This window comes from Zonotrichia albicollis, chromosome 3, assembly GCF_047830755.1.
Source record: "Zonotrichia albicollis isolate bZonAlb1 chromosome 3, bZonAlb1.hap1, whole genome shotgun sequence".
Classification (NCBI taxonomy): Eukaryota; Metazoa; Chordata; class Aves; order Passeriformes; family Passerellidae; genus Zonotrichia; species Zonotrichia albicollis.
In genome coordinates, this window is record NC_133821.1 from 64,881,497 (window position 1) to 64,908,205 (window position 26,709).

The 26,709-nt window shown below is 40.3% G+C and overlaps 1 protein-coding gene across 7 annotated transcripts in view; it reads right to left on the reverse strand.

Moving 5' to 3' along the window:
* Positions 1–26,709, reverse strand: part of ARID1B (AT-rich interaction domain 1B) — a 324,330-nt gene that overhangs the window by 95,441 nt on the left and 202,180 nt on the right. For all 7 annotated transcript variants that reach the window (XM_074537691.1, XM_074537692.1, XM_074537687.1 and 4 more), the window contains one exon: positions 3,134–3,377. In XM_074537691.1, coding sequence (XP_074393792.1) covers positions 3,134–3,377 — 244 coding nt within the window. The remainder of the gene's footprint in view (positions 1–3,133; positions 3,378–26,709) is intronic.

Below are 26,709 nucleotides of genomic sequence, written 5' to 3' on the forward strand. Positions count from 1 at the left end.
GAATATGTACCCTAATTATAAAGATGGCTACAAAATAAAGAGCTCAGGATTTCTGGCAAAAGAGAATAATGATCTACTTAATAGGAAATCTTAATGTCATTTTGAATCAGAAGAAATCATAGACAAGTAGTATTTCAGCCCTGTAATGAACATACATCTGAACAAGACGTTGTCTGATTTTGAGAGAAAACTACCTTTCTGAAAAAAATCCATCAGAGTTGCTTTTTCTGCTCTTAGGAGTTAATCTCCCTGGTCTATTCTGGTAATGTGAATGGAAACAAAGGCTCTATATGCATGTGCCACTTACCACACAAAATATCCATCCAGTATTTCAGAGAGCACAGGAAGGAAATGCCCACTGAGCTAGGGACGTGCCAATGTCAGTGCTGCCTGTGCCAGGCTGTTCCTGCGAAATTTGTGTCGTGCAGCAGAAAGCAATGCAGGGTGGCAGGATTGCAGAGGGGTGCGGAGACAGCTTAAACAGGCAGTGGAAGAGAATCAGCCATTTGGGAGGTTTAATAGGGGGCTGTTTGTTTGTCTGCCCTTTTGATGTTAAATTAGTTTTCAATTTTGTTGCAAGGAAGGAGCCATTGGGAAAAGGACACTTCTCTTCCAGTAAACCCTGGGAAAGCAACACCTTTATTTTAACGGCCTTCCCACCAAGAACCCCCTGCAACACTTTGGCTTTCCCTAGCTATAGCTATCAGCAACACAACAGCTGCTCATTTTACAATGACTTGCTGGAGAGAGAATGATTGAAAGAGCCAATCTATGTCACATTGAGAAACTGTGGCACAACATCGCAGGAGGTAATAGGAGAGGAATGAGGTCAGAACAAACAAGGGTAGGGTGAGAACGGAGAAGAAAATAGCAGAGAACAAAATTACTAAAGGCAAGGTGCTGTACTACACAATCTATGTTTAAAAACATCTACAACCTGACTGCTGCAAACAGCCACAGAAATGCAAAGAAGCTCTGTGATACTTTTTCGTAGGGTCTCATGAATACAGCTGATGATAAAAGCTACCACAGTCCTTGTAATGAAGAACAATGGTGTGAACACACTTAGGTGAAAGCACAGTCTAATTCATAAGGCTTGAAAGCCCCAGCACCCAGCAGCATTCCTCTATCACAGGGCTTTAAACAGCAGCCTTGCTTCTCTCTTTGCAGCTCGAGAAACAGCAGCAGCAGCAGCAGCAGCAGCAGCGATGGTACCGCAGCTGCCCAGCTGCCCTCTGGAGAGCGCTGCCTTAGCTCACGTTCGGGAGTTCACCTTTAGCAAGAGCTGCAGAGACCAGAAGCTTGTCTATGACAGGGAAACAGTGCAGGGTGATTTTGATTTACCACCATTCATAAAAATCGTTCCTGAGAAAGAATTGCTTTTGTGTTACTGCAGCAGACCAGAAAACCACCGTGCAAAATGGTGGCACAGTTTGTATGTAGAGACAATGCTTTTCACTAGGTGAGTTATAAAATGAGCTTTTGGGGCTCATCTGAAACGATAAAGTGACTCTGACTCTGACCCTGACCTCTGAGCCCATATAACTTCTATTTTTACCCCATGGGGATTAGGTGGTTTCATAAAAGTTATTACCCTCTCCTACACACTTATGCTCATCCTTACATATCATGGCTACAATAAAGCTATTTTCAGCGTCACAACGTTTTTTCCCCATTCAGCAGCCAAGCTGCTAAAATGCCAATCTATTTACTCACCTGAATCTGACTGTGCCAAAATGTTACCTTTCCAGACAGGTGGACTATCTGGCTTCACTGAACAACAGAGATGGATTTCTACACCAAAAACAATGGGAACCACCTTGGAAATACAAAGCTACCACACTGCATATAATGCTGTCTCCACTATTCCTGCTGTCCTCACTATTCCTGCTCCACCTGAGCATGTGCTGCCAGTCAGAATGGCTGTAGAGGTATGAAATAACTGCAGGGCATGCGCAGCATCAGGGCTCAACATGCTCAGGCCACATTTAGAACTAAACATTCGTGTGTGCACTGAGCTTACTTCCCTCCGCTTATCTAGTTTAACCTCTGCAGACAAACAGGCAGGAACATTTTACACAGATACCTTTGTATCAAATACCAAAACACATTCTACTCTCTGAATTTTAACCAGCATTTGGTTTACAACAACACTCAAATCACCTAACAAAAAGGCACCTCTGCTTTTGTTTCTTTTAACTGAGGTCCATGTTTATTATTTTGCAGTTTTGTCAGCAACTGATGTTATCCCCAGGGTAATGTCAGCACTCTCCTACTCCTAGGAATTCCCCTAATATTCAAAATGTCAGAAGATAATAAAAAACTTGAGCGTCAGAAAGAGAATAAACTCACCTGGAATACTAAATACAAATTGCTGCCTGACCCTCTGGAATAAGTAACATGCCAGATGGGTAGGGATAAGGTAAGAACTGAAATTAATGTATGCCATTTTTTTCTTTAGGGTATCTTAACAGATTTCCACAAATTTCTTAATATACATGATTGTGTGTCATACTCTAAATTGAACAAGAGAGCGAGCATCAATCCTGCCACTGGTATTCCAATTACTACTGATGGGGCTGAATCCCAAGTAACTTGCTAATTTTTGCAAATATTAAGAAATATCTCATACAATATTCTGTATTCACGTCAAAAATCACATTGCCACAATACAGAGTTAGAAAATTTCTGCCTCAACCTGCAGGTCTGTAACCACCATTCAAGCTCAACAGCCAAACCCAACAAAAATACACAGTTAGAACAAAAGAAGGACTGTAAATAATCAAGAGAAGTATGTGACAAATGATACACAAAGAAATAATCAAGAGAAGTATGTGACAAATGATACACAAAGCAAATACAAAAACTACAATTAAGTATTCACATTGGTTGGTGATAAAGACATTTATCGAACCTATGTGGAGTCAAGTTCAGAATTTTGAGCATTCTGAAGGCTTGGTAGCTGAAGTTTAGATTGAATTTACTTTTGCTTTAAGCATGCATTTTTTTCAGAAAAAGACCCCAAAAATGCAGGATTCTCAGAAAATAAGTTAGTTTGGAATTTGGGAGTATTTATTTATGTATTTAATAAACCTACCAATTGGTTTAATTTTGTTTGCTAGAACAAACTTACCTGGAATACTCGCTGGAGAAATGGGACCAGATCTTGACTGGTTGCTTCCAACAGGTGAGCCTACAGGGGAAGGCGATGGGCCCCCGGGGATGCCAGAGAGATGTGGAGAAGCATGAGGGGAAAACGGAGACTGTGCAGGGTTGCTCTGCTCCCCTTGGCTGCTCGTGGAGCCTGACGCGCTGACAGCTGAGCTCAGGGTTGCTTCAGTTCCAGTCGGCAAGTCATCAATGGATCCAGATAAATCCTGAGCAAAAAGGAAAAATGACCATAAGTGCTTGCATGAATACTCAGGCCCCAGGACTCAAGGGCTGGCATGGCAATAGATTCATTTGTTTATTTATTGCAGTAGATAACTGAGTTTGTCTTTAACATTTAACACGTAGTTAAATGATGGCAGAAAACAAGGACGGTGTGCACAATTCTCTGCTTAATCTCTAATTCTTTTGAGAAAAAGAGCAAGCAAGGGCAACAAATGAATTGGAACCAAATTCATTCAGCATTGAATTTAACCTTTTCCATCTGGATTAAGCTTTCAAAATTAATCCCACAAATTCTGCCTGAGCATACCAAAACTAATGAAAATGATACATCAGTTTCACTTGCACAGAGTATTTAATTTTGGGGTTTGCTACCATTACAATCACAGCTTATACACTTCACTCTAAACCCCTACAATGAGAGAAGAGTGTAAAATACACTCTTTAACACTCCCTTGCAGGTCCTTTGCCTTGCAACAAGGAGTGAGAAGAGGCCCTGCCCTCAGCAGCAGCACTGGATCTGCTGGCCACCAAGGAACAAGAATTGTATTCTGCTGCTTCTCCATTTCCACCAAACACCAATGTACGGCTCACAGGTTCTCTTCAATTTCATCTGAATACACTTCTTAACGGTTACTCCATTTCAGCTCATAACTGCTGCATTTTCAATGAGAAATTTCCTCTGTAGGTCACAGCACATTTGAATTCTAACTATGAACTGCTGGACATATTCCCTCAAGCTGTAACACAGAAGTTATACTGGTCTCTGAATGTGTGGGAGTAATTAGGGGTTTTAAATAATTTTAAGATCAGATATGAAAAACCAAGAATGCTGTGACAAAGCAAGCACATGCTACCCAACTGTCAGAAAAAAATGTTAATTCCCAAGCATCACAGAAAAACCTCATACAAACCAAAAGGTGCCAATATTGCTATGCTTCTGTAGCTATTGACAGGTCATGGGGAACAGGTTACTATGTTGCTATTTCTATAGCAAATTAAAGCTCAAAAAAGTGGCATGGATCTACCTCACATATAGATCAGGTAATGAAATGACCCCTGAGACTTGAAATAACTGGCATGACAGGGTGCATTACTTTGACTCATCCTGACTTCATTGGTTTGGCTCATACAAGTGGTTGCAGTACCGACAGCACGACCCCTTGTCCAAATAGCACAAAAAGAACTGGGTTCTGCCTGAGCAAAGAGCAAAGGAAGCAGAGCCTCAGTGCTGCCTGATTTTCATAACAAAAATGAAGTTTTTTAGAAGTCACAGAACAGGGACAGATCTCACACGGTGCGAGTTAGAACTCTGCCCAATGATGGCTGCCTCCATTGCAAGGGAGGCTCACAGCCAGGTTCCCTAACAGACGGGACATGGTCAGGCCTCCAAGGCACAGGAGGAGGAGGAGGAACAGTTGAAGCACTGCTAACACTCACTAGAGGCTGTAGAATGCTGCCTGTTGTTCCTCCTTGTGCAACGCTACCCTTTATTCCTCCCTGTCCATAAAGGAATACAAACCACCCAGCTCAGCTCCCTGCAGGGCATCTTGCAGGCCTTATTTCAGAGGAGTTCCCACAAATACTTCAACTCTCACCACAGTTAAATTTTGCTTTTTCTGACAAGCATAAAACTGTACATGTATGCCATTAGGCACATGAAAAGCAAAAATTAAGGCCAAACTTTCAGTCTACGTGTAGATGCTGCATTCACTCAAGAGTAGACTTCCAAATCCGTACAAATGGAAATTTAATTATGAAGTGGGCAATAAACCATTTTCATCGGGGTTTTTTGGAACTATCAACTGCAGAAAATGTAAACAAGAAATAACAGTGCTTGGTACTGCATAGAGCAACAGTAGATATTTTTCACAGTAGAATGTATTTGGCAAACAGGTAAGCAATTACTGCTTTTCCATACATAATATGGTGTTTTTCTAAATGGAATCAAATCGCTGCTGTCGTCATGTGTAACAAATGCTGCAGGAAGTGCTGATAAAACAAATGCTGCTGAAAAGCATATAATAAACCTCTGAAAACTGAATGTTGCAGAATAGAGCCTATTCTAAAGGAATATAAATTCTGTCGAAAAAACAGATAGGCACACAACTGACAGAAGATATAGAAAGCACACAGGTTTATGTTTAGAATAACAAAGGTTTTAAAAGGGTGTGTGGAGTAAAGCTTTCATTTGTGTTGGCAAACCAAAGTACTTGAAAAAAACCAAATTTGCCAGGATAATGGAAAAGCCATGAAAAAAATAGCACAGTCCTTGATGAAATAATCTGCTGTTCACAGGCTAAGGCAAAACTTCAGGATGGAACTGAAGTTCACTTTTCCTGTCAGGTCACAGAGATTTCTCCAGCCTTCCACAAGAGCAGAACAACTGGTGAGTCCCAGGCATCTTCCTGAGTGCCTGCTTTCCAGGAACTTCTTCACTCACCTGATGAAACTTCACCAAAGTGGAAAAGGAAGAGAAAACTTGCAAGACACCAACCTGTTTAAATTGCCAAGCCATGCCACCACCCTGGAGCAGTGCAGGCTGAGGGAGGAGCCTGGCAGGCACAGCACACCCACAGGGCTTTGCACTCCCCAGGTGGGATTTTCTCCCAGGAATGGGGAACTTTACAATCAGTGTATCTGCTCAAGATGCAATAATAATGTTCTCTCATCAGACACATGAAGAGAATGGAGAAAGAGGTTGATCTCAGGATGGCACAGAAGATTGTTACCTATCTAGAAGTCTGGGCTGTGCAACACAATCTCCTACATTGTCTTCAAGTGGGCTAAAATAAGAAATATCAGCTGTTTTGTACAGGGTAGTTTGGATTCTTTAATTTGTTTGGGGGGATATGGGTTGTGTGTTTTGATTTTGTTGTTTTTCTTTTCTGTTAACACACACTTTGAGGCCCTTCCTACTTTTCTAATGTGGAAAGCCTGAGCAAGCAAGCAACCGGGAAACTTGCAGCATACAAAGGCTTTAGAATCACCTCTCTTAAATAAAGAAGCTAATTGGGAAATTAAAGAGAAGGAGAAGAAAGACTTTATGTGAAGCACCTGGACAGAAAGGAGAACAAAAAGTTGACTTCTGCTCTATTATCAGCATTTTAATGCTTTCTTTTGCCTCATTTTAACAGAACCGTAGTGAAGTTGTGCAAATTTCACATCACAAACATTTATTTATATATAAAACAGTATACACATACACATTGTATATGTCAATTACATGGATACACTTGCAATTACTTAGCATATCTACATGTAAAGCCATTAGGAAGCCTGCTAATAGGAGAAATTCACAGAGGTTTAAGCATACAGCCTAGTTAACAAAGAAGCTCTGTAACTAATACTCCTCTAGAGGACAATTTAGTCAGCAGGGCACCAAGTCTATTCTTCTTTTATAAGTAGTATCAGATCTATGATGCCTGTAAAGAACAGAGAGACCTTACTTACTGCATCTCATTCAAACCAAGGCACCTTCAAGCTACAGTGCTTCCATTTATCTTGTTGGAAAGTTGGCAGGTTAGGTAATTGCTGGGATTCTTTTAAGGGCCTGAAGTCCCCATACCCTAAGGCATGCCTTAAATTCTGCCTCTTTTCAGAGGCTTTTTCTGGAAAGCACTCATTTCTTCTAGTTAAATCTAGCAAGTTTAAAATCACCAGTAGTCTTGTGTTTCTTGTAGAGCAATCTTATTACTCCTATCTAGGGTATTGTTATGACTATATTTTCAATCTGACATAAAATCTTAGAAAAAATGAAAGACAAAATATTTCCTTTCTCCCTCCCATTACAAATCTGTATTACAATTCTGTACTGTCTATGTTACCTTTATATCCTGTATTATCCCAGACATCCTAACCAGCTTTCAAAGTTCATTTCTGCATAATACTTTGATTACAAACTGAAATGTCCCCGTGCAGGATTGATCTCTTTAAGCAAAGTGTTTATCTTCAAGTGTCTTCAGTTCTAGCCTCACCTTCCACCTATGCATGACCTTTTTTCTTGTCCATCTGACAAGAACAAGAGCTGAGCAAGGGGTAGAAGGGAGCAAACTGTTTATCCAGAGCCAGGAAACACAAAACTACAAAGAGACCACGGGAAAAAAACCCCTACAAACACCCATATATAATATAATAACATTAATTACTCGAGGAACACACCTGGATCCAATAAACAGCAATAGGGAGACTAAAGTAGCTCAGCAATACCACCACAATTTTACACACCAACTGTGACAGGACTACAGCATTCACTGTGGAACAAAAATTTACACTGCATATACTTTGTGCAGTTGCAAGCTTTGCTTAGCAATGTCTCAGCAGATACAAACCAAGATTTTAAGGGAATCCCTTGCTAAATACTTACAGTTATAAAAGGATGAGCACCTTCTCTGAAATCAGCAGATGGAGAAAATGTAGGGCACCTTGCTAATGGAGATCCTACGCCACTAAATCACAGCCCAAGTTCTCTAGGAAGTTACTGCAGTTTGGGGCTCTCTGGTGGGGATTATGCAGAGCACATACAACCTGTGATTTATTTAAATTTTCCAACTCTTGCCTACCAGTTCCTTTATGCTCAGGGAGTAGAAGAAAAGCAGAGATATTAAAATAGAAGACATAGATATTAAAATTAAAGACACACAAAACCTTCCAGTCTCCAAGTAGCTGAACACCCCAGACTCTACCCTACCATCCACTGTGCTGGGATGAATCCCAGCACTGCACGTAGGGAACTGCATCAACTGACTGGCTGCAGGATCAAAGCCTGCTCATTCCATTCAGGCCTTCCTGCAGTATTTCCCTAGGATGGTGCTGCTCAAAAAACACGATCTTGCATGAAATATCAATCTCTTTAACATGAATCACCACTTTAGAAGCAAAATTATATATACAAGCAAACATATTTCACATGTAACTATGTAAATATATATTCAAACAGACTCTGCTATTGTTTTGGAGCCATGGGGGATTATGAACAATATGCTCTGTAATTGAGATTAACTTTGAACAAATTATTTGGCTGACAAACACACATATGTACACAAAAGGAAAACCCACAATAGCTCTGTTTAAATTTCAAGATATTTGTAAGACCTCTTTTCATCACAAAGCAGCCTATAATAGCATGTTTCAAGAAGGCTTCCAAAGGCCCTGCTGGTCACATTGTGGAGGCAGCGAGCGAGCTAACAGCCTCCCAGCGCCTACGCAACCGGAAAAACGCACGGGCGCAGCAACGACTGGGACCACGTGGAAAATCCTTCTCTTTTCAAAGGCTGCTACCCCCAACATGGGCATCTTCCTTCCATGCCAGCTGCATAATAACCCTCATCTAAGCACAAAAAATGTACCTAATGCACATCCTTAAAAAATTGTTTATCAGGAGAAAGCAGGGCTGCCATTGCATTTCTGCCAAATTCCCTTTTACATGCCTTACTGAAATTAATTCTGTGGGAAAACAAGGTTCATTCTCTGAATCTTGTTAAATCAAGGTCTGCAGTAGGAAAAGTAGAGAAGACCACTTCTAGTACAAACACCTCCCTGAGGACAAAGCTTGATTTCTATTGACAGGGCTTATTTCACTTGCAAGACAAACACAAACTTTGACAACAGCTAGGCAGAGGTACTTCTTATGAAACGCGTGTTACCTAGAAATCTTACTTAATTCCACTTACCATATGTTTCAGTGTTTTTAAACAGATTTTTAACTTTAACCTCTATGTCACAAACTATTAATAGAATATTCTAAAGGAAGGGAATTCTAAGTATATGATAAAAACATAAGTGTCTTGCACCAAATTTATTGACAATGCACCACTTGCTAAACATATTCCCTTCATTCTGTGGACCTCATATGCTTCCCAAAATAACTTGGGTTACTGAACTGTGCTGCAAGTACTCTCTCTGATCAGTATCAAGTATTTTCACTGAGAAGTTTTACAGGCAAGTCCCTGAGGATGCAAAAATCTTTTCACCAAAAGCCCTATATTCACTCAAGCAACCAAGAAGAAGTGCAATCACACAACACAGTGCCAGTGCCCTGTCTGATGTGCTTCCAATCTATGAGATCCTGGAATTAGATCAGTCTTCAAGAAGTTCTCTCATTGGAAAAACAGATTCAAATCACAGCTTACTACATAATTGCTAAGCCAAAAACTTGTTCATTCAAAGAAGGAGTAATTTTTTTACTGCAAAGGATTGTTTTTTGTAAGACAACCTTACCTAAAAATAAAAGTTGTTGACCTAGGGATACAGGAATCCAAGAACAGAACATGACTTGCCCATATCTGTCACACATGGGATGAGAAGAAGTTGCTAGGATGGATACAATCACATTTCTGTGTATAAAATGATCCATAATGGGATGTTATTTGCTTGTCCAGACAAGAGCTTTACACCAAAACCAACATGGGGCATCTGGGAATTCAAAACTGATGAAGGCCCCACCAGCCACACTCCCCCCTGCCAGTGCCAAGTGCCACTCACTGCAGGGCTGCAGCTCCCTGGCAGCTCCCAGGATGGGGCTCCTGAGCCCTACAGCTGCATCAAGTAACCTAAAGGCAAAAATTCACTGGTTTATAAACACTGAGTCCTGTGTATGAAATGATAAATACTAATGACCCATGTGCCATCAAAGCAAATTGACAAAGTCCAACAAGGACTGTAAAGCAGAGGACACACAGCCTGTCTGACAAGGATACCTTTTAATATTGAAAATAAACAGTAAATCTCCAGAACAGAAAAGCAGTAACACAGCATCTCTCAAGGTACAAACTTCCCTGTTTATCTCTGAAGCAGAATGCTTAGCACGTAGAATTTCTGGAAATAAAATTTAAAAACAAAAAGCCACAAACCCTTAGGAGTCATTTGTTTCTTCAGTACTGTAGCAAAGAAAAATTCCCAGCTAACAACTCTTGTAGCTACAGCATCAGTCATTTATCATCAATAAACCATCAACCTTTAAAACAACCAAATCAATGAAAACCACAACAAATGGCCCCAATGAAGAGGAAAGAAAAGTTGTGTTTGCATAACAGCAATCTAATAAAATTCAGTTTATTCATACTACTTCCCATGCATAGTACCAAACTTAACCACTCCCAAACATGAAATTCCTTCTGTTAAACCTAAAGGGTTTTTCATACAAAGAACAGTGAGATGAGATGTAACAGCTTTTCTTTTTTGCTTCTCTTCATATTACAACCATTTTCTAGATCCTGTAGCCTACAGTTGCCTCCACAGGGATAAGACAGACTAAATTGGCAGAATAAAACAGAGAAGAAGCTGAATTAAGCAAACCATGTACTGACCCAAAATCTTTCAAGCTCTCTGGAACTTGTTCTTTTGGGGATCACTATCCTTCTCCCTTTATGCAGCAAGCCTAGTGATGCCATCCTGATGTTTAACCTGAATGGACACTGCACGACCACCCTGCTCACCAGCCCAGACTGCTCTTCTGGCTGTGCTTCTGGCCATGCTGAATTCAGCATCAAAAAGCCACAGGGAAAACACCATGTAGCTGCCAATCCTCCTCCCATTACCTACTTACTCTACTATCACAGCTGACGTAGAAAGAAATCAGACTAAGTAGGGAAGGAGTACCAAATCACAGGAAAGACAAACACAGATTTGAGCAAAGGCATATGAAAAAGAACTAGACATTATTAATAGAACATATAGGTTGGTAGATCTGAAAGAGACCAAACATTTCAGCAAGAGCAGCAGCAATATGCATTAGAAAGTACTGCTTACTCCCTTTATTCCATTTACTCTGGCCATCATACTTTGGAAACTTGCAGCACATGCAGTCAGACACAGACCATCTGTCTTCGAGACTATGTATTCAAAAATCCGATATTATGCAGGTGTGGCTCAAGCAGAAAGGAACAAACAAAACTTCAGAATACCATAACATGTGATGTGGTAAAATTCACACCATGCCTCATCTGGACACACCCAGAGACTGCAGTGCAGAGATTTTCAATAGATCTGTGCTGGGCACCTCCCGTAGGAGAAGCCCTTTGAACATGACCACACAACCTCATGTGGCTGCATGTACCTTACTGTTTACTACTACAGACATACCCTGAGTCACAACACACCTATTTTGCAACTATTAATTGACATCTTTCTACATGTGCTTCTCAGACTATCCCATCCCACATGGCATCCAGAAGGTACTAACTGTGCTTGTAACTTTGGATCTACAATACTATCTGATTTGGAGGCTGCAGCTGGGAGAATAAAGTGCTGGTCCAACAACCAAGTGCCCACTGATCACTGAAAGGAGATATTGTCATGCCACAGTAAATTAGCAAGTTGATAACAAGTGAGCTGCTTTGCCAGCCCAAGGACACCTATGCATGGAGCACGATAAAGGGCTTAAACAATGCATTGAACCAATACACCTGTATGCCCAAGGTTTAAAAACTCTTGATCCACAGCACTTGCCTTTTTTCTTTTTTTTTCATATTAATACCCTTTGTAGAGTTATGGTTTGATAAAAAAGTCTGTCCCAGCAGGTTACCGTGGGAATAAGGATCTACAAAACATAGTTTTTCATTAGCTTAGGGCTTGTGCATGCATCATACCGCGTCTCTTTCTTCTCTCTCCCACAACACCCTGTAACCAAATACCACAATTCAATGAGATGGTAAATAAGCCCCAGACACATCTTAAACTTCAAAAACACAGGTGCTCTGTTAACTTTCTATCTCTTCCTCTTGAATCAGAGAGGAGAAAAATGTATACATCAAAAAGACTGATAAATGTTGTAAAGACAACCTTTTTAAGGAACTGAATAAAGTGACTTCCCTCAGAGAACAATATTAATTAATGAATTAAGTGTTATTTAAAATACTGGATATGCAATGTTATACTGGGGTAACAGGTAGAAATGAGTGTTATAAGGTCTACCTCAGCAAATTTAGCTTAATTTGCTCCTTCAGGCTCATTGTCTCATCCTCATGCAAGATCCTCTCATCCTTGTTCCTTTTTCTCTTCATTTTCATTGAACCCAATGTAACTCAGTGGAATGCAGTCTGATCATCAGTACGGTTACATATGCATGGGGCTGTGATCACTCTGCTTCTGCTTTGTTCCTCATCCCCAGCAATACACTCAAACTGCTTACTTCTTTCTGAGGTCTGTGGACCACAGCAGCAAAACCAAACAATTACTCTTCAAGAGCTATTCACTCAACCCCTCACACATTTACATTCTCCAGTAACCTGGGAAAAGATTGGAAAATGAAATCCAAGCAGTCAAAAAGCAGAAAATAAACTTTCAGATTGTTTCTCACACGTGCCTGCCAGAACAAGGCTCCCAAAACACCCCAAGTTCTGGAATTCACATTTCTTTGCAGTAATTCAGTGCTTGCTGGGCATGCTAAATAATTAAGTGGCCAGGGAATGTGGTATTTTGAGATGATACAGCTTTAACAAAATTATGTAGAACTCAAGTCTCAGAAACCTCTATATAAATTTCAAAAGGCTTCTGAAATTCTAGAAAAGTGTCTTGGCTTCAGTCTTCTTTTTGAAATAATGCCTTGACTTGCCAAGTAGGAAGCATAACTTGTAGCACTTCAACTAGGCACTAAGAAAAAATTCTGAAATACTAATTCCCTTCCCCATCTAGTGCTAAAGACCATTTTGGCATGGGAAGAGGTATCTCAAGGCTAAGATAATGCCAGGGTTGTCTTGACTGCTGAGTGAATTATCCAACAGGTTCATAATTTCAGGTGCACTCCTGAAATCCACTAAAGGAAGAGACACAAATGGATGTGTCACTACAGAAGTGTTAAACACTGTGTACTAAGCAATCTACCAAAAAACCCCAACAGATCAGCTACTACGGTTCTTTAATTACTATATCATACAAAGAAAAAACATCCATGGGGAATTTTGAGGGTTTTGTGTGCCTGAGCATGCTTCAATGTTGCAGCTTATTCTTATGATATAGGGGATAGGGAGCCCTGACATGTTTTAGATAAAGCTTGTAGTTGGTCATTCTTCTAAAATTTTCCTTCTCTTCAAGGGAGGAGGTTGGCATTGCAAGAACTACCTATTCATTGCAATGCTAATAAAAGTGAAAAAATTCCAAGAAAGCATGGGTAGGATGTCCAGTGTACAGCAATTGTGATTCTCAAAAATGTGACTGCCACAATGGATGATCACTTGGTGAGGCCTTACTGGGCAGGACACTTCCATCTGCCTTTTAGTATGTACCCAGCCCCTGCCCTGAGGTGCCAGCTGTCCTTGTCCAACACCTGCCAGGCTACATCCCTGCTGCAGCTTCCTCCAGCAAGCACCACTGCAGTGCCACAGCCCACAGTGCACTTGGAAGCCACGTGTATAAAATATTTGTAAATACAATAAAAAGTAACTCCTTTCCCCACTGATCTGTATTCTTGTGGCACTGAATTTTGAGTGTATTCCTAAATGTTGTGGAAAAACATATCAGGTAAAATGATAGTGGTGGAAAAAGAAAGAACTGCAGCTGGAAGCTTCTTTGAAAGAGGGTTTCCCAGGATCTTGTAAGGCAGTGATCCTTTGCTCTCCTCTCTGGCCGCTCCTTTTCCCCCGTGGGAAGCCAAAAGAACTGCAGCTCTAGTCAGCAACTGCTTCCTGGTCCTTGCAAGAGGAAGCAGAGACTTTAGCCCTGCCAGACCTTCAGGTGCAGCCCTACCCGTTGCTGATTCTCCATCCTCCAGGCCTGTCTGAGCTTTGCAACACAGTTTAGGGAGCTGGGCCAAGAAGGTTTTTGGGGAGTGCATCTGATAGAAGGATGGAAAAAGAGTCATCTGTACCAAGGCATGGTTTGTAATTGTTAGAGCTTGAAAGGAACACTGTTCTTAACCTTATGAAAGTTTTGCTGCATGGCTTCTAAGGTCATTGCTGCTTTGCAGCAGTTCTGCCTGAGCTCCTGTCCCAGTTCCCTATTCACAGTCTTCTATGCTGAAGCCAACAAATGGGGCCACTGTTTATACACTGCTGCCTCTCTTTAAAAAGACAACTATGCACACCACAACTTCTAAGATCCACCTGATGGAACTCTCAAGCCACAGCTTAATTCAACCTTCAAGTTATTCATTAGATAGACCACCAAAAAAGAGGGGAAAAAGCAAATCAGTAAGTTAGACCTTTGCAAAGTCTCAAAATACTTCTGAAGGATGCTTGTCAGAACAAAAAAATGTACCAAAGGAAGAAACAGCCTCATGAATTAAGTAAAAAAATAAATAAAGGGAAAACATACGAAAATTTCAACAACCGTGCCAATCTGTTGCGAGCTGTACCCGTGCCAGTGGGCGGCCTCGGGGCACCGTAGGATTCCTCAGTGCAGTGCCAAGCTCCAGCAATATTGTTATGGTTAGAGAGGAATTTCTCACAAGAGCTAACAAAGGCAGAAGGTCATAAATAAACACAGCAGGATCGCCTTGTCAGTTCTCATTATTAGCGCTGCAGGCACTTGCTTTTCTATGGGCTGCTCAAGGTTCATTTAAGTGTAAGAGCTCCTCCTCAGAATTTCATGCTCATAAATAAAGACAACATTTCATTAGAAAGAAAGGCACACCTAAGTTATTTTTTATTATTTTTTTTCACACACACAGGGGCACATGTGCTTGAGCTGGCTGTGCTGTCTGCAGCTGCTCTGTCCGTTCGCACCCTGCACTGGCACAACCTTGCACTCAGCTAATCCAGAGCTGCAACAACACCCTTCTATGCTGGCCTCTGGGAGGCCATGCAGGCCTCCCTGAGACCAGGGCCATAATGAATGAGGAGAGCCTTACTACTGTAATAATGCTCACCAGAATTACATCTGGCCAGGAAATGAGGCTGAGCTCCTAAACTGATCCTGACGTGCATTATACAACTAGGAAAGCACAGCTGTGTGATCATTACTGCAATTATAAAGTGACATTTAGTGTTAATTTTCTTTTCTTACTGAATTTTGAAACAGAGTGGGAGCAGAAACAGTAACTCTGGGGGTACAAATATGCAAAAAAGGAAATTAAATTTTTTTGAGAGTGCAAATGTTGATTCTTCATCGCCTGTCAGAGGTTAACAAACAGCTGAGTGAAAACACCTCGTATCTCCCATACACATACCCACCTTTACCTATATCCATACCAATAAAGATGAGTGAAAAGTAAGCTCTGTGTAAAACTAGACACATTTGAAATAAATTAACACTATCATGTAGTGCATGCTGATTTCAAGTTACAGATACAGTGCTTTTCAGAATATTAGGGGAAATCAAGAAATCAGCAATGCTATCTCTGGAGAGTTTTTATTTTCTACTTATTACTTTGGGATTAAAAAAATAATGAAAATATGTTAATAAAGCTCAAAGGTTCACAACCCTGGAAACACTGCCAGTAAATAAAAGTAAATAAAATAACAGGCCTTATGTTATGCAGGGGATACCTAGCAATTGGAAAAACACTTCTTGGTCACCATTCCTTCCGGCACAAGATAGGTGATAGAGAATGTCTATCACCTGCCAATCCCACCCCCCAAAATATTGCTCCCTCTTGTGAACTGTACTGAACACCACTGTACCAGTACATTAAATGGTTGTGTCTATCTTTCTAGTTGCCTAAAATCTGACCAACGTTATTGTTAATATAAACTCAGATCCTCACCTTTTAAAGCAAACTATATGACTGACAAGCAAAAATCCTGATGCCTTGCACGCTTTCTGTGAGAAGCTTGGGAAAACAATTTTCCTTCCAGTTTGCTTCCTATCCCATCACCTGCTATCAGAGGAAGTCGGGTTGTTAGTCCTGATGCATTACAGTAGCAAAGCCATGTTCAAAGAACTGTTTCCCTGAGCTGTGCAGCCCTTCATTACACACCATTCATCATTATCAACACCAGGAACTGCTGGAACGGCCCTTGTGAATGAAAAATCTCCCTGTTTAACTTCTAGAGGCTGCCAGCCCACTCCCTTTGGCCTCTGCGCTGTGGCAGGCTTTGTACCTCGGGCAGGGGGCTGCTGGCCATGCTGTGTGTGCCCTGTGCCCACAGCCCAGCCTGGCAGGAGGGCAGCAGCCCCTCTCTCCCTGTGCCAGCAGGAACGCAGGAGCTGCTCTCCGAACGGCCGGCCCTAAGCTGGCCTCTGCCAGGCAGAGAGCCGCAGGTGCCAGGGAAGCACCTTCTCTCTGCACACCAGCAAGGCTGTGCTTCTTGGCTCCACACTCCTGCAGGGCAAAGAGCTGCTGGAAGTGAAAGGAGATAGAGGACAGATAGAAACAACAGTTTCCAGCTGGTCAGTTCCTCAGCCTCACCTGATCAGTAGGCAAGGTGCTGCCAGGACACAGGGCAGGCAGCAGCCCCTTCTGCAAGCACAGACATGGAGATGCTGCTCTGTTTCTAGCCTCTTCCCTTTCCTCACTTTTTTCTTATTAATATTTTAAAAACATTTACGTAGCAGACATGCTGCAATTAATTTATCTTCCCTGGTCAAAACACATTTACTTCTGTAGAAACACTGCTCTGCCACCCATTTCAAAAGAAGAGCTGGGTTTCATCTCACTCACTCAAACACATATTTGTATTAATTCTTGTGCCTCAATAATTATTTCAGAAAAGGAGAACTCCTCACAGAACTTAAAAAGTGACCTAAACTTACTAACTGCAGTGTGCTACGAATGGCAGTGGACAGAGACAAGGAGAAAGATGTTTTTCAGGGTTCTCTGCAGCACTTTTAAGTCACAGTGAGAAGAACTTCAAGTTTCACACACCCATCTTTTTTTCTTCTTTTTTTTAGTACCATCTATTTGGTTCTTAACCAAATAGATACTATTTCAGTAGTATGACATCCACAGCTTTTTTTGACTTTTGATATCTTAAACTTATTTTACAAGTTACATGCTTGGATTTTTCTATAGAAAACATAGAAATATTTAAAGGATGTCAAATTTCCAAATTAAATAATTTTGTAATATCCAGCAACACATTTTACTGCCACAGATGCAATACTGTTGAGTTTTTCCTCTAGGAGTGCAAAATATTTATTTTATACAGTCTAAAAATGGTCATTTTACATTTATTAAAAGTATAAAAAAATTATGCAAAGAACAGTTGAGAAAGGGGAAAGAGAACAGGAGGTATATTCTTCAAAAGAATTATTGGAGGAATTTTCTTGTTATAAGATATCATTTGTTATTTTTCAATCAAAGAAAACAGCAAGAAAACACAAAGAAGGTTGAACTATCTACTCTAAAAAATTATGAATTCCAAAAGATCACAAACAGCACATTAATGTCAGAGTGTTGGCTCTCATTGACTCCTCAGGATTTTAATTTTGCTTTTTAAGAGGAGAAAAGAGGAGAGAAACAGAGAAGGCATCATTAGACTAAGTCCATCCTGCGTTGCCCTCATTTTTTAAGCTAAAACCCCCAAACTGTGTTCATGATCTGTATCAGTTTGTACCTGACCACTTCAGCCGTCCCTGACACTTGACCTGCTTCCGAAAAGCAAGAAGTCCAATTTAAGTCGACGGTCCTACAGGGAGGTAATGGTTTGACCCTTGGTCCCTCCACTGCAACCGTTCCAATTCTCTAATGATTTCCCTGCAGGGTTCATTTACCAGTTCTGGGTCAAAGACCAGCACATCACGAAGGCAAGGGGCAGCAGAAGCACTGCATGATGGATTTGAAAATAAGTGCATCGTAAAGGAAACCTCCATCAATTAGGGATGGCCTTTGAATCCAAAACAAAAGGAAGCAAAGTGCAAATCATAATGTCTACTCTGCTCACTTTAGCAGCCCACTATTTAGCAGATGCACATGGTAAGAGATGCATTTTAGCCTAGGTACAAAACCAGCAGTCATCCTAGGGCAAACGGCTCATCCTCAGAAGAGACAGCCTTCTGCTCACTCTGAGCAGCTGCGAAGTTGAAGGGATTCATTATTCGACTCCATGGCAGCTTTTGGTACAACTTAGTACTTCAATATGTGCACCACAACTTCAATTAGAAACACTAAGACCTGATCTAACTATGATGCAAAATATTACTCAGGTCCACTTTCACTTTTTGGAATCTGTGGTTTAATTTACTTTTACAGGGAACTGCATAACTACCAGTTACATCTTTTCCATCCACTCATTGCCATGTATGTATTAAAACAGCTGCAAATTTTCTTTTTCTGCCAGTGCTCTTCAATAATGAAATGCACTATGTGGTTTTTTTTGAAAGAAAGGTATGAGGAAGTATATTTAGAAGTACAGAAAGAGATGCAGTAATGGCATAAAAATATGAAGGAAATAAAAGATATCTTTTACTTGTTCCTAGTGAAAGATTGAGAGGAAAAAAAAATACTGCTGGCAAATGTGCACATTAAAAAAAAAGACAATGCTAAAAATAACTTTTAAGGTCTCTACTTTCCTGAGTGAAGTGACCAGGCAAAGACATGTTAACAACTCTGCTGATGCTAGAAGCCATGGTCATGACTCGTGGTCACTGAGCTCACATCTAATGCATTCTGCTTAGCTGTAACAATTAGGGAGCTATATCCTCACATGCAACTCTTTTAATGCTACAGTTATAAGACCACCAAAATTTAAAACATTAAAGAAATCCTAAAAGTTGTGAGTTTGTTTTTTGGTGTTTTGTTGTGGGGTTGTTTTGTTTTGTTGTTTGTTTCTTAATACTTTTAGTACATCTAGGCTTCACTTCCCTATTTATTTTTGAAGGACAAGAGAAACTGCTTATCTGATATTCAAAATATGTTCATTATCAAGAAGCCTTGGCTTCTTGCCAAGGCCTTTCAAATTTAATAGTGATTGAGACCTTGTAAAAATACTTTAATTTTCCAAGAGCTGAAGAAGCCTGGAAAGAAAGGATTTCATAGTGTTTCAGCAGAGCAACTGAAAACTACAAATTGTCTTTTAAACTTTTGCCTGCCTGTGTGCATGAGTATCACATACTCTCTCCAATATTCTGCCCAATACTAGTATGTGTATTATTTTCTTGCACAAGAAGTATAGAAACCCATATTCTAGCTAAAACAGAGAGAAAGAAAAGTGTGACTTTCTCCAACAATACTTGACTGAAAAAAGAACATGGCCGCTAAAACTAAGAACAGCCAAATTTAAACAGGGAGCAGAGATAGAGAATAATGAGGAAAACACAGCAACAAACTTTTTACATCACCTTCTCTTCACAAGGGCCAAACTTAGAAAATGCGTGTAATCCTCTGTATTGAGCCCATCAAGTTTGCTGACCTTGAATCTCCTGAATTACCTCCCAAAGCCTTTGGTAACCTCAGCTCTATTTTGGCAAAAGTGAGGGATGGGCAACATCCGCTGGGATCTGAGTGAATGGAGTTTGTCTGCAACCAGGCTGGCTGAGAAGAAGTTCTTGCTGCCAACCACACCATATGTGACAGGAAAACTTTTGTTAATAAAAACCATATTGATGTACTTGTTAACGACTTGAACAGCCCAGTAATTGAATTTAAACCAGTTAACTATTCACCAGGGCTTCATCAGCCCACCTCCTTCATCTCCTCTAGCCCTGTGTTATTTCAAAGCAACTGGAAGAATTTTACACCACCACCACCCTTCCCCACCACAAGCCTTTCACCATTATGTGCGCTCGGGAAGCCTTGCCTTAGAGCAGCTCATTTGAAGAGCTCTTAACTGCATTTTTGAAAGAACAAAGCAGTTTTATAACTCTCTCTATACAAACAGAAGGCACTTATCTGAGGGGCTCTCTTATTTTCAGTCCATCAATAAGTGACACCGATATGTTACAACAGGCTACCACCACGGAGACAAAGTGTGTCCGTCCCTGACCTCAAAGGGATCAATCACATCAATGTTTCTATGAGGTTTGGGCTTTTTTATTAAAGGGATCAAGGAAAGAAACAAAGCTCCCCAAAGTACATAAAATGTTTTAATGCATAAGTTTTTCAGTTTCCTCATCAGCAACATTATTTGAAAGCTGCATTACTAAAAGGTTGCAATTACAGAAAGATGGTTTTCAGTAGGTTTTTTTTTTTGAAGTAGTAATTCTTTAATTTCTTTTCCCTCATTTTTCATCAATTAAGTTTAATTTTTCCTGCGAGCCAACACAAGGGAGCTGACAATAAAAGCCTGATGCAGCAAACCTTTCCAGAGGCCCTTAAGCCAAGTGATTTCAGCTTATAATCAGGATATGCTTGTATTCACAACTACCCTCACTATGGCTCCACCTCTGCTAGAAAGTGTGGTTTTGCAAGATTTCTGGCAACATTTTGCTTTTGTAGCTGTATGCAAAGAATGGCTCACAACAAACATTACTAGAAATAAAGGACTTATTTGTTTATTTTTGCTTTAATTAAATTTCTCTGTGCAGCTCATCTCACGTAGACCACAATTCACTATTGCCACTTATTTAAACAAGTTCTGCATGTGATGAACTCCTTATTGGTGAGCACCTACAAAAAAGGATGATATTTCTCTCAGAGACATGCCTCTCCCTCCCTAAATTCAGGCAGGAATAGGAAAACCAGTAGTTGTTTTTACGTGTACACTAGGTCTCAGACATTGCAACAGATTTGCACAACATTTGGGCAGCATCTCAATGGATTGATAGCTCGTCTGCAGAGATGTGAACTTATCAAGGTTCTGCTTAGTGTAGATATCCAGACAAGCAGTTGGCAGCGAGGTTTCTTCTGCACTAATTACATTCTTTTCCAAAAGTTCACCCTGCCTGGGTGTCCAGGTAATTGCAATTAAGGCAAGAATCTGGTAATTAGAAATTCAAGTGCCCTGCCAAGAACAATACACTTCCTCTTAACGTGCTGCCCAAAGAACTAATTCACTTGGAAACGACAGAAGCTGATGTGAAGTGGCAGAATAGATGTTGATTAAGCAACAACCACAGAAGTACATTCCCTTTCCCCTAAAATCATTTAGACTCTTAGAAAGTGTTTCATTACCTTTGAAACATTTAAAATAAATTAAAAAAATCAAAATTCCACGCTTTCAAACAGCATGATCTTCTGCTCCCGATGTCTGCTTAGAATTGCTGGAATGTCTTTCTTGAAGCTCAAAATACAATGCTGCTCACACTCCCCTTCAATCTCCCACCAAAAGCTAACTTTGTACCATGACTCAGCAATTACTGCTCACAGGCATTACTGACTAAGTATCAAATCACTCAGTAATTTCTGAAATAAGTTTAACACAGAGCAAAAAATACATTTATAAAGAAGTATAAAGCAAAGCCACTCACAGTTTAGTGCTCTCACAGGACAGAAAGATACTACGCTGTCATCTAAATTCCAAGTTTTTTAATGGTATTGTTAGTTGGAAACGAATGGTTATTTTTTACTCTCCCTACACATTTCTTTCTAACTCACAGCTGTTCTTGTCAATTCAGAATAACATCTCTATCCCAAATCTTGGACCTTGCTTCTTATAGTTAATACTAGTTTTTCCTTTCAGGAAACACAAAACACCTTTTTCCACTGGGGATAAGAAAACTCTTACTGTATGTATATTGAGTACATGTGTGTGTGCTTGTTTGCACAGTTACATGAACACAGACCTTTCTGTCCAAATCAAAGCCCTGGAATCACGTGCCTGGCTTTAGGCATAGCTGAGACTACTCATTTTTATATAGATGAGCAATTTGAAATTCAAAGATGAGAGGTTCTGGGATAATGTTATTAAAACAATTTGTAAAAAATGGGGTGAGGGAGAAATTCCCTCCCTCTTTCTGAACAAAAATGTATACCAGGTCCACATTCATGCTAGATGAGTCAAGGAAAGTGCTCTCTCCTGTCCTGAACTCTGTGGTTCCCAAATAACTTCTTTTGGATGACATCACTACTGCTTCTAGTGTGCTACTCAGGCACTATCAAAGAAACTTCTGATGCCTTGTCTCGTGTTTCACCCACTGGAGACTTCAATAAAATCCCATCACTGGGATTGATCTGGGGATCAAAAACCACCACAAGCATCACTCACGGCATCCAGAATGCACTTCACAAACGGAGCCTAGAGTAGCACGCAAAATGTGTACAGAGCCCTGATGGAAAACTATGAAAAGGAAAGGATGCTTTGAAATGCTCAAGTTTTGTTGTTGGTTTGCTTTCATAAAGCACTGTAAGAGCAGTACTGCTCCCCTCCCGCCCCCAATGTTTTTAAGCCTAAAAAATGACTCCGTTCTCTCCTGACCTCTGTTTTCTATTGCCTTAGTGGGTTTCCAAGATTTCTTAGATCATAGCCAGACATAACTACTAAAGAAACAAGCTGAGATCATCAAAACCTCATGACTGAAATGCTGAAAACAAAATAAAATGTACAGTTTTCACCACCCACCCCAGAAGTACATCAAGTGCACAGCAAGGAAAGCCTACAGTAAGAAATTACCTCTCACACGCTGCAGCAAAGCCTCAGGAGCTAATAATACAAGAAATAAAACCGCTGTTTTGATTGATAGATCTGTTAAATTTTCTTATCGCTTATTTCCAACAATGTCAGTCAAATATGTTTCATCTTTTATCAGTAACAAAATAAAGTTATTTTTGCCTGAGAATCTAAATTATAGATACTTATATGTAGAGAAATAGCACGAAGCCAAGTGACAATTGGGGACTAATATTTTGCAATTGACCTAACAATGTATTAAAGAAAAAAACCCCAAATATTACCTCCTACCATCTAGCACTCTATTCCTTCCTATGATTCATTTCAGCTGATGAGCAAGTTGTTTAGTTCAGGTATATTGGGTTATAACTGAAGTAATCTTCCCCTTTACATCACGATTCAATACAGAAATTAACTGTATGGATTCTTTGTTCACATAACAGATAAATTTTACATATGTTACACAATTATTTACATATATTTACATGTTTATGCAAATATACACATTTGTATATACACAATACATACAATGCAATCTTTGATTGGTAAAGCTGGGTAGTGAAAAATGGCTCACTCTCAGCAAGGCTTTGCTGTTGTATGGAAAGTGATTTTTATCTTCCTGGGCAAGTTAAAATCTACTGTTCAAGGAGTATGAAAATCATCTAACATGCACACTGATTTTATAGCTACAACATTCCGAAAGTCTTCGGATGCTTTGTACATGGCATAAAAGTGAAAGCAGTGCTTTGCAGGGAATTTGGACTAGAAAAGTCTGAAAGTTAGGAGCCTTATCCTCCTTGTATATACCCACACCTTCAGAGAAACAGATGAACAGCTGACTGTGTTTATGCAGTTGGACAAGATAATTTAACCAAGGTGCTGACACTGTCTGCACACGAGCAGGGCAGGGCCCCACTCCCTTCTTAATTGCAGGAGTACATCACAACCCAGAGAACGAGTGAAAACTCCTAGACGCCACAAACCACAAAAACTGCAGAAGAGTTCAGGCCAAAAGAAAGGGATTTTTCCTGTCAGAAGTTACCAGATCCCAGCCTGACGCATGTGTGGGTCCATGCTGCTTCTGAACACCTGCTGGAGGGACCCACTCCCACCTGGGACCCACCATGAACAGCAGCTCCCCTGCTCCTTTCCACAGCCTCTTCTCAGCTGTGTGCTGCTGGGCGAGGATCACAACTCCCACTACACTGGACCACACTACAACAATGTTACCTCCATTGGCTCTGCACTAATGTTGAAAACCTCAACAGCATGCCAAGCAGCTCATGCTCCCCAAAGCTGACTGCTGTCACCTGAAGAAGCAAAACTGCCTGAGTTTCTCTCTGGACCACAAAATCAATTTCTTTTACACTGAATATTATATCATGAACTAAGGAACATAGAATAAACTTTCTCTTGTAACATCCTTAAAAATGGCTAATAAGGGATTTTTAAAGTTAAGATGTTTCTATATAACACTCCATAAAACAATAACAGAGCATTTTACTTCTTTCTTCAAAGATGCACAGCTTTTCTGAGAGCTGCATCCATTCAAGTAATGGAAAGAAGCCAAGGTGCAACCAGAGGCACTTATATTTTGAAATCCAAATGGTCACTTTAGAAAAATTATACTGACCAGCACATAGCAATATAAATTGCTCTATAAAAGCAGCAAACTGCCTTATAAACTGCTCTTTTAAAACTAACTTAAGGGAAAAAAAAAAAAAGAAGGTTAACAATGGACTACATATGGACTACTACATAGCTGTAAAGTAAGTTGCCAGTCCCCAGACAAGATGATGAAAATCAGCCATGAAGAAATTTTGGTGAATGGCAGAAGGAACAAGGTGATGAATATATCTGGAGGAATGATCAGGCCTTGCAATCTCTCCTTCAGTAGCAGAATACATGTACAACACCGCATCCACCTCAAGCTGGCATCCAGCTCTGCAGGCATGGTATTCCAGACAAATTCATTACCATTCAATAATAATGACTTGAGAGCCAGTATTTTCTAGAAAAAAATGAATTCACTGCAATGGACAAGCAGGAGACTGCCAGCAGTTAGACAGGTCTGGGAACAAGTCAACCCCACCACAGATAATTTCCTCCATTTTATAAAGGGTTCAGTCGTAACACAGACAGATACCTTATTATCCTAACTTCGGATTGGAAGTCCTTTCCAAAAACCTATCCAATGTCTTTGTGCGACAAACTCCAAATATTTTTCTGAACCACAGGCAAAGGCTCGTGTAAATGCAAAGAATGACACAATAGGAAAATTACTGGACGCCTTCACTGTTTCTCATTAGCTATTTTATTTTTTTAAAGAAGATACAGTTTCCAATGACCTTCCCACCCAAAGGGTAAGAGCTTTGTCACTTGTGAGTTATTTGTATACTCCTGCTAATTGTATCATTACACTCCTCCAACCATTATGAATATTCATTTTCTCTCACTTCTCTCTCTGTGCACTTATTAACTGTATAACACAAATACTCGAGAGATTTTGTGTGTGTGTGTGTGTGTATATACGTATGTGTATGCGTGATATTATTTATGTAAATCTATAGCTGACCTGTGCGCACAAAATATTATTCACCAGTGGTACCACAGCCCTTAGAAACAAGGTTTTAAAGGTCTGAACTGCAACAGAAATTGCAAAGGTTCCAAATAACTAAATTTTACCTCAAACAAAACCAGTTCCTTTTACAACGATTTTGTTGGCAAGGATACGAACTCACCGAGCATTTCTTATCATTATTGTTACTATTATTTACTGAACACTAAACCGTGTTTTGTCTTATATATTTAAATTACGAAAGTAAGCTGCCTAAAAGACCGCGTCTTGTCATGTTTGCTTCTATCTGCTGCTACAGTTTTAAAGCACATTTCCCTTTATTTCACTTTTCCACAAGCCATAAAAAAACTCATTTCTAATTCATCCGTTCGTTCAGCTTAACCTCTCTTCTCAGCAATTAAAGTACTCTGCGCATCCCTCATCTATCACACAGCCAGCTAAATAATGCATTGCGTCCTCTGCTCATCTTTTATCATCCCAAATGACAGGTATTAGCATATCTCCCCAGTCAATTACAGTGCAGCGGAATAATCACAGCATAATTGGGCGAAAGCCACTCTAATCACCAACCCTGCAAACTCGCAGAATAAAAACTGAGTGGCAGTTCAGACAGGCCTTGCTCTTGTCCATGACTCCAGCCAACAGGCTTGGCAGGTCTCCATTTCCTTCTGCCTTTCCAAACTTGTTATTTGGGGCTAAACTTCCCAGCACATACACACGCAACCCGTTTGGGTTTTCTTAAAGGAAGACCAGCGCATTGATAAATATTACCCAAAGACTATTTGCTAACAAATGCCAGCCTGGAATACAGCACAGCTGTTTTCTGCCCTTCAGATCATCCAGCGGGGCTCTGCTTTACAGACTAGCTTTGACAGATGGGTTTGTTGCTCGAGGTACAAAGTTTTACATTTCATGTTAGAGCAAGCAGAATTTCTTTTCCTTTAAGTATAAAGGATTTATGAGATCTAACACAGTTAGGTACTGCTTTAGATGGTGCTGCTTACTGCAGACATTAGCCTTCTGGTTTTCAACACTAGTGAGATGCCCACAAAGCATAATTTTTATTTGTTGTCTGTTTAATACATCTAGATTAAAATCCTACATATCTATTTGAACATAAAACAAGTGTTTCACTAGCTAAACAAAGAGACAAAAGTAAATTAACATCACATTGCCATCTCCTGTGTTCAATCTGAGCAAATGAGAGTACCAACAGAAATTCCCCATGGCTAATGGGCTCCTGTGCAGCCTCCCCAAAGCTCTCAAACTGACGGTGCAGGACTAATCTCAGGTGAGCTACTTCTTGCTCTGAGACTTCCCCATTCTGGGATCCAGAGCCATGTTCTGATGGAGGAGCTACCTGTGGATGGTGGTGGGACC